The sequence below is a fragment of the Coccinella septempunctata genome, chromosome 8 (genome assembly GCF_907165205.1).
Source record: "Coccinella septempunctata chromosome 8, icCocSept1.1, whole genome shotgun sequence".
Taxonomy (NCBI): Eukaryota; Metazoa; Arthropoda; class Insecta; order Coleoptera; family Coccinellidae; genus Coccinella; species Coccinella septempunctata.
The window spans coordinates 32,470,995-32,484,511 of NC_058196.1; the positions used below are offsets into that span (position 1 = coordinate 32,470,995).

The 13,517-nt window shown below is 41.4% G+C and overlaps 2 protein-coding genes across 7 annotated transcripts in view; one reads left to right on the forward strand and one right to left on the reverse strand.

Annotated features, from left to right (window-relative positions):
- Positions 1-13,517, reverse strand: part of LOC123318554 (1-phosphatidylinositol 4,5-bisphosphate phosphodiesterase epsilon-1-like) — a 96,798-nt gene that overhangs the window by 7,503 nt on the left and 75,778 nt on the right. For all 6 annotated transcript variants that reach the window (XM_044905216.1, XM_044905215.1, XM_044905219.1 and 3 more), the window contains 6 exons: positions 11,052-11,235; positions 8,121-8,425; positions 7,795-7,992; positions 6,397-6,550; positions 6,071-6,205; positions 17-201 (listed from right to left, as the gene is read on the reverse strand). In XM_044905216.1, coding sequence (XP_044761151.1) covers positions 17-201; positions 6,071-6,205; positions 6,397-6,550; positions 7,795-7,992; positions 8,121-8,425; positions 11,052-11,235 — 1,161 coding nt within the window. The remainder of the gene's footprint in view (positions 1-16; positions 202-6,070; positions 6,206-6,396; positions 6,551-7,794; positions 7,993-8,120; positions 8,426-11,051; positions 11,236-13,517) is intronic.
- LOC123318555 (probable cytochrome P450 6a14) lies at positions 1,008-3,834 on the forward strand. Its single transcript, XM_044905221.1, has 5 exons — positions 1,008-1,282; positions 1,646-2,184; positions 2,245-2,829; positions 2,910-3,161; positions 3,275-3,834. The coding sequence occupies exons 2-5, from the start codon at positions 1,653-1,655 to the stop codon at positions 3,439-3,441; spliced, it is 1,536 nt and encodes a 511-aa protein (XP_044761156.1). The 5' UTR covers positions 1,008-1,282; positions 1,646-1,652; the 3' UTR covers positions 3,442-3,834.

Genomic DNA, 13,517 nt, shown 5'->3' on the forward strand with positions numbered 1-13,517 from the left:
AAAAAAGGGTACAAACCTCTCGAATTTAGGTTGGGACGTGGTGTAGGCCAGTTGGCCGAGACTGTGGTGTCTGGCAACGTCGTGTTGGTGATCCGGGAATGTAGTGGGGGTGGATTGGCGATGTTGGTGATTGTTCCGCCAATAGCTGCTCTCCATGCACATCGTTGCCGGTTCTACGAACTGACTGCGCAGGCTCTTATCCTGAAAAGAAATAATCGGTACAAATGTAACCGAAGATTGGAAACTAGAGTCGACAGTGGAGCTATTTCAGTGGCACAGTAGCCACAAGTGGTCGATCCGTTGCTGCCGAAGGGAACTCAACGAATTAAACAAGAATAATAAGGTCAAATTGGAAACAACCATTCCGATAATGCGAGTTATCATCATTAACGGGCGTAGGAAATCCCAGAGAAGTCAAAACATCTTCTAGAACGGTTCCGGGATCATTGTCCCTCATCAGTACAGTGTAGCGCTAAATATTCCAACCTGAGGATGGGGTCTAGAAGTAATAGAAGTAAAAAATTGAAAGAGAATTGGCTGCGATAACAGGCATGATAGATCTTAAGGTCGCAGCTCCCTTAAAAATGTACAATCTTCAATCTTCGTTGCCCAGATGAGGCGATATGAGATCCAAATCACGGTAAGCCTCAACTCTAGAAGAAATGGACGTTCTGTTGGTACCCAGTTCAATTTAGAGCCTTACGTTGTTGATATTTACATCCACAGGTTTGTTGCACCTGAATTAATTGTGATTCATACTATTGAATTCACTAATCTACTGATCACATGATCAAAATACATGGCGCAGATCTCATTATCTTATTTGATTACAGATAATTTATTTTTTCTTGAGCCCAATGTACTGGATGCACCGACAAGCTCTCAACTTATCAAAATAACACTTAATACCAGAGATGACTTGCATAAACCTCTTCAACATCGGTGTCGTTAGCTTAAAAAACGACGATATCAGTAGCATAGTGTAAATATTTATCGGATTCACTTTCCCAGATACAACTATTTGTTTATGACTCGATGTTGCAAGTCATCTCCCATCTCTGCATCCTACCGGTAGTTGTACAAATTACCGATCACGTTAGGGTCCAAATTCTAACCCACCTGACGAATCATTCGTTGGAATTCTTCAACCTATAATTTAGATCCGAGTGGAAGCTTCATAAGCGCTCTTCGGTTGGTAGATTTGACATTGAACAGTCGCCGAGTTTCCGATGATATTATTTCAGTTCTCGTATTCCAGTTTGATTGATAATATTTGAAGAAGGTGAGTCGATGTTTTTTCCTGATGATTATAATTAATACCGGAGATAAGAAGAATACTATTGTGATAGAGAAAGAGTGTCGTGGTTTAAAATTCTTTTTTTGAAAATCGTATAATCTGTTTGAAGCTTTAAAATTGGAATGATTCCTCAATTTTCCGAATATAACCACTTCAGATTCATCATTGAAATTTAAGAATGAATGAGTATAATTTCGATCGATTCACATAGCATGCTCGAAGGAAAAACTAACGTTATTTGAAATTCAAATGTGAATATTTCGGCAACGAACAATGAATCAAAAAAAAATAAGTTAAATATTCTCAACTCAGTAGCGAATGGCCTTTCAAATGAGCTATAACTTACAGCATTAGCATGGAAATATTGAGCACCTTCAACATACTCCTGGTAACTGGAGCTATCCTCCTATACAACTGGATAAAGTACAAGCTGAGCTACTGGGAAAGAAGAGGTATCCTCGTCTCCGATTTAGGCATAATTGACACCGCCCTCAACATAATCCTGAGTAGGAATTCCTTCGCAGAGAGGGGTATGGGATACTACCGCTACTTCAAATCCAAAGGTGTCAAACATGGCGGTATCTACACCCTCCTCACTCCCTTCTACATACCGGTGGACTTGAACATCATCAAATGCATAATGCAGTCGGATTTTCAGCACTTTGTCGACAGGGGAGTTTACATGAACGAAAAGTCAGATCCCCTGAGCGCTCACCTGTTCAGTTTGACTGGTAGCAAGTGGAAAGCGCTCAGGCACAAGCTAACTCCCACTTTCACCTCCGGTAAGATGAAGATGATGTTTGAAACGCTCGTGGACTGCACCGAAGGCTTGCACAAGGTTATGGACGAAACTGAAGGGAAAGAGTTGGACATCAAAGAAGTCCTAGGTAAGTTTTAGGTTAAAAAACTTTGGAAAATCCTGTAACTCCTCTTGGTTCTCCTTCCAGGCAGGTTCACTACGGATATAATAGGAAGCTGCGCGTTTGGTATAGAATGCAAAAGTCTGGAAGACCCGAACAGCGTCTTCAGACAGAAAGGGAAGGAGTTCTTCGAGGGTAACTTCATCAGAACCTTCAAATCCTTCTTGACGTTCGCCGTTCCCGAGGTCGCATCCGTCTTCAACCTCACCATCATCCCCAAAGACGTAAGCAGCTTCTTCATGAACGTGGTCAGGGACACGGTCGATTACAGGGAGAAGAACAACGTGACCAGGAAGGACTTCATGCACCTCCTCATCCAGTTGAAGAACAAGGGAAAGCTGGTGGACGATGAGAACATGGCGGCCGAGAAGTTGAACAAGGAGGACAACAAGATCACGATGAACGAGATAGCCGCGCAAGCCTTCGTCTTCTTCCAGGCTGGATTCGAAACATCCTCAACCACCATGACCTTCTGTCTGTACGAGTTGGCGAAGAACAAAGACGTGCAGGAGAAATTGAGGAGGGAAATATTGGACGTATTGAAGAAACACGACGGGAAGATCACGTATGAGGGTGTTATGGAGATGGCGTATCTGGACCAAGCAATAAACGGTGAGACAGTCCAATAGCAAGGCTTCCAATTCCAAATTTTCATGGTAAAAGCATAACCATTAATTTTCTGTGCCTTCCAGAAACCCTGAGGAAGTATCCACCTGTGCCAAATTTGAACAGGGTCTGCACCAAGGAATACAAGGTACCGGATACGGATCTGGTCTTGGAAAAAGGTATAAAACTGATGATTCCCATCATCGGAATTCAGCACGACCCTGAGTTCTACCCAGAACCGGAAAAGTTCGATCCTGACAGATTTTCCGAAGAGAATAAGAAGACTAGGCCTTCTTTCACATTTTTACCCTTCGGCGAAGGACCAAGAATCTGCATAGGTATAACACAACAAGTTTTATTGCTTCTTAATTGGCAGATACTCTTCAGTCAATTGAACATAGTTTCACCCTTTCATTTGGCGTTGAAATTATAATATTTTTTTTCAATTTAGGTGCACGATTCGGACTGATGCAAACCAAGGTTGGTCTGATAGCTCTCCTGTCAAAATACGAATTTTCGGTCAACAAAAGAACAAGGGAACCGCTGGAATACGATAAGAAAGTGTTCATAATGTCGGTGCTGGGAGGTATATGGTTGGATTTCGAAGAAATTGCATGAATATTTCGTGACGTTTATACATAGTTGTGTTTGTGCACTTTTTTTTTAGTTCATGTTCGTTTTTTATAAGATAAATACAGTAGAGCGAACTTTGGGTTACAAGCAGCAGGACGCGGAGGTTATCAGAAAACTTTTGAATCCCTAGCGAACATATAATTCAAATTTTGAATATGGGCGAGACATGCTGTGATACCTAAATTCAAAGATCTCATAGAGTAGAATTCAACCCCATAAGTTTCCGTGAAAAGTTTGATGGATATAGAAAAGACATTTCAAATAACGGGAGAGGAACCATCGGAAAGTCTACCAAATAAAATCAAGACACTCTTCTGATATAATTAGATTGATTCAACTTGATTTTCGCCTTATTCTTTAATTAAATTTTCCTGAGAACCGTTTTTTAATTGCACTTTCCCCCAACCTTTCTCTCATTGATTGATTGAACCGCTATCATCTGCGTCATTTTGGTAACTGACGCAGATGATAGCAGTTCAATCAATACAAATTACAACGAATAACATCTAATCAACGTTATATAAACGTATAATTATATTCGTTTATATAACGTTGAATAGTACGTTTATATAACGTATAATTATACGTTAATATAACGTTGAATAGTACGTTTATATAACGTTAATTCAACGTTAACCTATAATATAATCAACGTATATTTTTCAACTATAGTCAACAAGGGGAAACTGTATAACTCCCAATAAGAAACCTTATCATTCTTGCTCATCGTGAAATCGATAAAAATTAACTAACATTATATGAACGTTGAATAAGGGACCATTCAAACACCCCTCTTACTTTAACAACCAAAAAAAAACGTTTCCTTATCTTTCTTGTTCAAAAATCCCAGTTCAAGAAATATATTGATAACCCTTCAAATTGCTACTTGAATACTGAATTTCGACTTATAATTGTGGTGCCATTTCAGAGTAAACTTCAACGTTTAGAATTCGTATCCCAGTAACGTTATTTCGAAACGAAATTTCAACGTTATATTTCCGTTGAATTTTCGTCACAAAAACAAATCGTTTCTAGGTGTTGGAAACCTAAATTTCTAAATGGTCACATCGTGAATCAATTAAACTCACATAGCGTTGCCTCAGAAAGTCATTTTTTATCGAACATTCGAATCTTGAACTGCCATCGAAACATCCTTTATGTATCTACGATCCATTTCTCTTGGGAAAGAAAACTCGCTTCAATTCTATTCGATCAGTTCGGTCAATTTCAATTCACCCCAATCGGAGACCTTTCAGCCATTACCGGGAAAACTTTACCAAACTATCTTCTGATACGCACAGCGCTCCAATTTCGAATGGGCCTCGATATTCATTACACATCGATCGACAGTCCTGAATTATGAATTTAGTTTCCGTCTCCTCGAAGGCGTCCCTCGAAACTTTTCCGTTGTGTTTCAATTTTACGCCGTATCGCTCCCGACATACCGACAAACTCACGCTAAGGCAAGTCGATTATTGAGTTCCGAGATGCATTTAGGGGAGGCCGATGCACCGCCGTTGTCGCTGTTCGATGCACTGTACGTATTCCAAATTACCTGTGTCAGTTACAAAGGGAAGTCCTGGCCCCCATTTAAACGGCGTGACGGTTAAATTGGGGCGGCGGCTTCTGGTTAATTCGAAAGATAACGAGGTCTGTTCGGGAGCGATAGTACCTTGCAGATGCGTTTTATATGGAGATACCGTCTTCTGTGGCAATAATTCAATGTTCAGTTGTGTGTCTCCTTCTAAAGAGGCATGCGGCAATGGGAAGCCTACATTTGGGATATTTAATCACCGTGTATCGGCATCATTGAGTCAGTTATGTCAATCGAAAAATCGATCAAATTCTGCAAAGGCAGAATATTTGGCATAATCGAGTCTCTCAGAAGCATCTGCTACCATGAGATGAGAATTTCCTCGTGTGATCTCTCCTGACAGATTTTTGAAGAACTCATCGCAAGTCCTTTGCTTAGGATGAACATTTTCGTCAAGAACATCACCTAGATACTACGAGATTTGTTTGTGGCTAAACAACTGATCCTCTGAGAGTTTCTGGAGCGAAGTCTGCAAATGCAGACTTCTGGCACGTTGAACTATCTTGTGCACAAGTGCTTCTCTGAAGGTGAACAGTTCCATGTGGCTACCAAAACAGCAGCAGGATACAAAGAAGTTACTTTTGCTGCTGAACGATTTCTTTCCTGCGAATTCCAGAAGCAATCTCTGCAAATGCAGAACCTTGGCATATTCAAATCTCTTAGACACAAAGTGCTCTGTCTGAGATGAACACTTTCGTGTGGATAATAACAGCAGCAGCAGGATTCTCTTTGCGGTCCAACAACTACTCTCTGGTAGCTCCTGGAAGGGACTCTGAACATGCAGAACCTTGGCACCTTCAAGTTTCCTAGATGCAAGTGCCTTGCTAAAGATGAAATGTTTCTTGTGGATACCAGTAGCATCAGCAGAGGTCACGTTTGTGGCCAAAAAACTACTTTCCTGAGAGTTTCTGGAATGGACTATGCGGAAATTGACACAGCAGAGGGACAACCTTTACGACCAAACAACTACTTCCAATCTTCCACCCACAGTTCTGAACGAGATTCAAACAACGAACTCACCTTGAACGTCTGGTTGCTCAGCAGCTGTTTCTTCTTTATCTTCATCGAGACCTCTCTCCTCAGGGCTCCTGTTTCTCCAGTCTGACCAGCAGATTGGACCGCCCCTGCCAGTGACCAGTCTCTACCACCAAAGGACTGAAACAATGAAAAGAAATACTCAGTCTACGAAAGTTGACGCTACAGATAAGTTTCAGCAGATGTGATTCTCTGACGAGAGATTTCATCTTGTAGTCTGAATAGCTCTGCCATCATCGAAGGCTCATCTGCCTTGGGAAATAAGTGAAATGATCGAGATATACATTAAAAACAATTCAAAGTTCTCTCACCCTGATGGCATCAGCTGCTAAGGGACCACAGATGCATCCAGCCTCGTGATACAGCTGCAAATATTGATCTTTCAGCCATATCAACCTTCGATCGCTGAGGGACAACTGTCTGGATAGTCCCTTTATCAACCACGAGAGGCCGCTGAACCATATTCTGCGGAAGAAAATATAAATTGTAGAAGAATTGAATATAATTCACTTCTCTATCCAATTCAAGCATTCCTAGTCGAAAATTTCTGCGTTACTAAGAAGTAAGACATAAGGAACAATCTCATTTTCAGATGGCATCCATGTGATGTTCGTCTACCAATAAGACCTTCGGTCTTAGGTCTTAGGAACTCTGCTTAAATGCACCAAAAACCGAAGAATATCAACTGTGCGTTCCTGTGATCAGAGCACTGTTTGGAGAGTACTGTAAGTATCAAAATATGACCTAGGTATCATATTTGTTGCCTGGATTTCAACCCTCTCTAGAATCGTTCGTCGATGTCGGACATCGCATTCGGAATTCTAGAAATTCAACATTGAAACAGCGGCATCCCCTCCACACGAACGCCGTGCATACAAAGAGCGCTCGACTTATTACGCTAGCGCTGCAAATGAAAACCAGTTGAAATATGTTATTGGTTTTCCCGATTTATAGTTGGGGCATATGTGCTATTTCCCATTCCTGGGTCGTCGTTTATTCCGGTTACGATGTTGGGTATAAATTCAGCCAAGTCTTATACGTTTGTTCGGAATTGATGAGCGCGTTGATCGAAAGAATTTCATTCAAATTCTGTCCAAGAGTAGGATCAACGTTCGATTATAACAAAAACGAGATAAAAGTTTGTTTCAATTATGCCATATCAATCTATATGATGAGATATTATAATGGGAAGTCCTTGCTTCGTCGCCAACTTCAATACAAGAAGCTTCGATGCTGATATAATTTGCGATGCATCTACTGTAACTGAAGCGTGGAGGATTTATTGGTTCCCGTAGCTCGCATCAAATCTTGAAGGACGACGTCGAATTTCTACGATTGTCCCACGGCTCTCAAACAAATTTACTATCACGTATCGGTTGCGCTTTTTAATATACGCCTGCTTTGCGAAGCAATAAAGATTTCCGACCGATATACCTTCATTACGTTTTATACGCGGTATAAACTTCTTTCATCCACTCAAAATGGGTATGGTCTCCTTTTTACGAGGACAGATAAAACCGCGCACAGTTCGAATTGGAGAGAGCATTCCAAATGACGATTTTAACCCGATATGTTCGGAAATTCATCTCGTCATAAAGTGTATTGGAGTCTGAAACCATCGTGGATATGAGTCATTAATCGACTGTGTGGAAGCTGCAGTTATATGATAAAAAAATTCATCATCCGATCTGGTGTTTTTTTTCACTTACCTACACACAGCAGGTGGACAAACAATGTACAACAAACGATTATCGCTTATGCTGCATCCGTAAAGTATGGTCAGGGCACATTCATTCCCAGCTTCGTGAACCAATCCATATCTTCTAGCTACTGCAGCCAATTCCTGTTCTTTCTCGCTGTCTCTACCTCCCAGTTGGAGCTCCTTGACGGACACCAAGTCGAGGAAACTGAAAGATGTTTAAAAATGGAGGGATGTGGTTTGTTTGGACAGCTTCCTCCAAGTGGTCAAGAGCAAGCTTTCGAGAGGATTCCTCGAAGACCAAAACAATCTTAAACTTATCCTACGAATACTCACCCCTCATCCAGAGTACTGCCGACGTTCGTGGTCTGCTCTTGGGCCGCCTGCGACGCAAGTTTGGTCAGCAGACCGGACGCCAGCGTTTCCTCCGGGTTGAAGGAGAGGTTGAAGTCGGTGTTGAACGGATCGTTCTCTGATATGTTGCCGGCTTTGAGGGCGCTCCAGCTCGGCCTGACCCAGGTGAGGGTGGAAGAGGCCCGATCCAGCCGGAGGAAGTACATGCTGCCCCTGTTGCTGCTCTGCGCGCCGGCCGGGCCTTCCACCCCCTCCCACATCACGACGGTGCTGCCGTGGTGGAGGATCTGCGGAGAGATTTCGGATATATCTTGGACCGTAACGCCAGATCTTGTCCAGAGGAGAGAAGAGAGGAGGAGGAGAGAAGAGAGGAGGAGGAGAGAAGAGAGGAGGAGGAGAGAAGAGAGGAGGAGGAGAGAAGAGAGGAGGAGGAGAGAAGAGAGGAGGAGGGAAGAGAGGAGGAGAGAAGAGAGGAGGAGAGAAGAGAGGAGGAGAGAAGAGAGGAGGAGAGAAGAGAGGAGGAGAGAAGAGAGGAGGAGAGAAGAGAGGAGGAGAGAAGAGAGGAGGAGAGAAGAGAGGAGGAGAGAAGAGAGGAGGAGAGAAGAGAGGAGGAGAGAAGAGAGGAGGAGAGAAGAGAGGAGGAGAGAAGAGAGGAGGAGAGAAGAGAGGAGGAGAGAAGAGAGGAGGAGAGAAGAGAGGGAAAAGAAGAGAAGTACTTGGATGGACACTATCAAAAAACTGTTTCCATAGTTTATGCTACTGTATGTGCAGTGAAATGAAGCCTGATAACTATCGATAAGTGGTGATAAGTGTATTGAAACCAAAGCTCTTTCCGATATGGCCAACAACGTTCCACTTTTCAGATATGCGATAAACGGAGCATTACCGATCTGAAACATCTGGATCGCCTAGGGATACCTCCCGGCCAGCTTCACGGGGACAATCAGCAGTTAAAGTTCGCTTCTGCTAAGTGCATCTCTCCGATTTCGAATTCAACGTGTTCCAGGTGCGATTCGGCGTTTCCGTGTTCGCGGACGATCCAATTCGGATAGGGCTGGTGGGCCGGATTGTCCGCCGCTATAATTGAAACGCGCATCGAAGCCGTGGCTGTGTATCCCACGATAATGCGGTCCGACAGTGGACTACGGCAACCGACTGTTATTAACAGTAACATGTATTATGCAGAATAGACGGACCGCAGCTGGTCGGGGGCTACAAATTGATATTGCATAATGAATTATCGGAGGACACGGGCACGAAACAATTTCGGAGAGTGACTCGATAGGGGAAAGCCCGAATTGGCTATCTCAAAGCCTATAGACCAAAATAAGAAAGGTATTGATGTATCACAGTGTTTGAATTTCTGAAATATTATCGAATTGAAGAGGAGGTATATCAAAACAAAGAAAGGAGGAAGTTCAAACAAAAATTTAACTTCGTTACATCCCTCTTCCCCAAAAAAATTCATTGTTTATTGTTGCGTTTGTTTCATTCCTCTCGATTTTTGTATACTTGTGTATTAGGGTTGGGTAAGCAATCGATCAAAATTTGAAAAATTCAATTAGAGGAAAAAAGTGAAGAATGTTAAGTTAAGTCTCCACGATGTCATATGCGGTCAGAAACATGTAAAGACATACTTCGAATGAATAAATTATAATTTAAACAAATGCGGATAAAATTGCAGGTTCATCTTTTAATGAAGACGGATTAGAAAAAATGAAACTTCATTACACCCCACCTCCTTTAAGAAAAAACTCGATTTACAATAAAAATCACCCAGTAACGCTAAGAAGACTGAGAAGAACACTAAGAAAAAATGAAACTATTGATGAATAAGAGTGTTTGAATTTCAGAAATATTATCGAATTGAAGAGGAGGTATATTAAAACAAAGAAAGGAGGAAGTGAGAGACAGAAGAAGGGAAGCGAAGAGAGGAGCAGAGAAGAGAGGAGGAGAGAAGAGAGAAGGAGAGAAGGGAGAAGGGGAGAAGAAAGAAGAAAGCAGGAGAGAAGAAAAGGAGGAGAGAAGACAGTAGGAGAGAAGAGTGGAGGAGGAGAGAAGACAGAAAGATAGAAGGGAGAGGGAGATGGTTAGAGAGGGAAGATGCCAGGAGAACATGGTAATAAGGAAGGGATAAGGAGGACAAAAGAGAAGGAGCATATTCATCTCGGAAGAATATTTCACAGAACGGATTCCAGAGGAATCCGAACCCATAAAACATTTACTAGAATATTATATTCAACAGGAGAATTTTGCAATAACTGTATAATTTCCCACTTTTCTCAAAACTTGATGTTGTAAAATACAAAGCAGTTGTAATCCAAACACCGCAGGCTCACGAGATACATCGGGTTCATGAAAATATTAACATCTCGCTCCTTTCAATGGATACACGACACGAGTGAGCTACAAACTAAACTTTCACGTGTGTAACCCTATTTACACAATACATTACCGGCCAAGGGGGAAAATCCAGCAAACTCAAACATTCGTTTTAGGCGATACCGAAAGAGATATAACGAAACCATATTCAGACCGGATTGTTTTGAGGACAAAGCGAGATTGCGGCCCCTTTGTGGTGTCCTGGCAGTTATTCAAAGGCGGAATAGTTCGAACAGGATTTACCTTTTGTAACGGCGAATTGTTTAATACCGGCAGGTTGATGTTGAACTTGTACGGCTCGGTTTGCGATTAATTTCCCGTGGAAGCTGAATTATACGGATACCGGCCCTTCCTTAGAAAGTTATTCAGAGTCGAATGGGAAAAGAGAGAGAAGAGAAGAGAGAAAGAGAAATTTTCCTCCAGAAATTGTTGAACGTTGAATTGCTGAACATTTTTGAACCAGCGATAAAGCCAAATCATCCGGGGATAGTTTCAAATGTGCTGTAATCATTTTAACATAAAGTTACCCACCTGTATGACATGTTGGTCTATCTTTGTCAACGGAGACGAAAGACAGACGAAACTAACACCGTGGTCGTGTATTAGCGGTTGTACTGGATGATACTCGTCCATATCACATTCGTATTCTGCGTCCATTTCATCCTTTTGCGGTGGCGTTGCGGAAAGTATTCGTTTTTCCGATGGCGTGGAAGATCTGAAATGAAAATTCGTGATAATCATCAGGATGTCCATTAGTCCATTGGACATGTATCAAATAACCCTTAATAATCCTCAAGCGATACTAATTAGAGATGTTCATTGGAGGTCGTTAGACCTGGATACATTCACTGGATGTACACTGGACAATGGAAATCCTTTTATCGAAGAAAATATTACCAATATTATCTTATCAATGTTACATCCTGTATGATCAGCATAAGGGTACTGTACCAACCCTGCTTCCGCACTCTCATCAAGATTACCGAACATGATCTTACCTTTTACCCAGTGAATTAGAAAGAATTAGGCCTCTAGCGAAATTCTCTTCCTACCGGTGAAAAGGAATCTCAACAATTATTTTTAATGAACCCATTCTCTCTGCTCAAATCGAGATACCTTCTCGGATTTCTAACTAATCACTACGATGGATTAGCCTCGTTATTTGTTCCATAGGGGGTAGATTTTGGAAGAGAAAATCTTTTTTTTCCACCCGAAGATTTATATCCCCTCTGAACGTAAAGTGCTTTTCTCGTGGATAAAAACAAATATGAGGGGAATTGGAAGTGATAAAATAGGGATATTTCTCGTATTATTCTCTCATGACCTATTTTAGGTTCAAGCTGCTTTTCTAGATTTCAAGAGAAATCTTGAATACCGTATCTTGAGTTCACAGTGTCATTTCGACCTTATAAGCATAAAAAATATTGAACCTAGTGTGAATTTTCCATCTCAATTCAATCTGCGACAAATTTCTTTCCTCATTCCAACAGTCTCACATCTGCAACGTTCTGGCGTACCTACACATAACACCAGTCCAACCCTATATATAACTGCTGAATTATTCATGGAACGTTGTAGCCCTCCCTACCTACAAATTCAGGTCCCGAACACGTTCATCTGTGAAAAAACATCGTGCTATCGAGAAATTCAATAATGATATTCGTAAACTGGAGGGGTTACTCTGCTTCCTTCGCCATTCGTTACTTTTTCAGCGCTCACGTATCCTTATAAGGATACACCCTCGAGGACTTTCTTGAGGTCCTCAAGGAGCAGAGTACCCTTCTGTTTGCTTACATTATGCGAGGAAAAAAACTCTTCGTTACTAGATTCATTCCGTTGCCGTTAGAAATTCAGTTAACCGTCGAAAAATGTGAAGAGGATGAAGTGTAGGTATCATGGTAATTCGTGTTTTGTGCGTTGAGGTATTGCAGGGATAAAAGCAAGCGAAATCATTTTTTTCCTGGATGTTCCTTTGCAAAATTAGTAAGGAACAGATTTATGATGTTTTACATGCTGCTGCATCGTTTTCAGAAATAAAAGTAAGATGAAAACGATCTTAAATGTTTACAGTTTCCTTCTTCCTCCGAATCTTGAATCGGAATTAAAATTATAATGAATAAATCGAAAACGGAAGAAGAATTGCAGACTCATCTCAAAATGAAGAAAGATTTCAGAGAAAAATGGAATTTCTTTACATCCCTCCTCCCCCAAAAAATTTTTTTTTTATTGTGGCGTTTTTTTCATTCTTCTCGATTTTTGTATACTTGTGTATTAGGATTGGGTAAGATCAAAATTTGAGAAAAATTCAATTAGAGGAAAAAAGTGAAAATTGTTAAGTTAAGTGTCCACGATGTCTTATGCGGTCAGAAACATGTAGGGACATACTTCGAATGAATAAATTATAATTAAAACAAAAGCGGATAAAATTGCAGGTTCATCTTTTAATGAAGACGGATTAGAAAAAAATGAACCTTCATTACACCCCACTCCCTTCAAGAAAAAAATCAATCTACATTTGAAATCACCAAGTAACATTCGGATCAATGTTGGCAGTGCTACGGTGCTCGAGATAGATTCCGCTCGCCTACTGCAAATATGAGACAATTAACTATCGCACGAAAAACTGAGAATGCTAGCGATCGACCTTAATGAGACGAAAAAAAAAATTAATCCCACGGCGAAGAGCTCGATCGCATCAATCCCAGTCGACCCAAATATTCCGAGGCGAATTCAATCGGGGAGATTTTTCAGTAATGAACGATGTCCTTCTAGGAAGGTCGCTTCCGAAAGCGATCTAGTTAATTCGCGTGGGAGGGATGATCCTCAAGGATCCCGTCCTTATTTCATCATATTATCCCTAAATTAGAGTGTGTCGTCCGGTAATTCCCATTTCATCCTCCTGCGGACTCGTGTTTTGTACAGCTTATTCGTTGACTGAATTAAATCCCCCCATATTGGATTTTTCAGACTGGAGGGGGGGATCTGTTTTGTATCCTC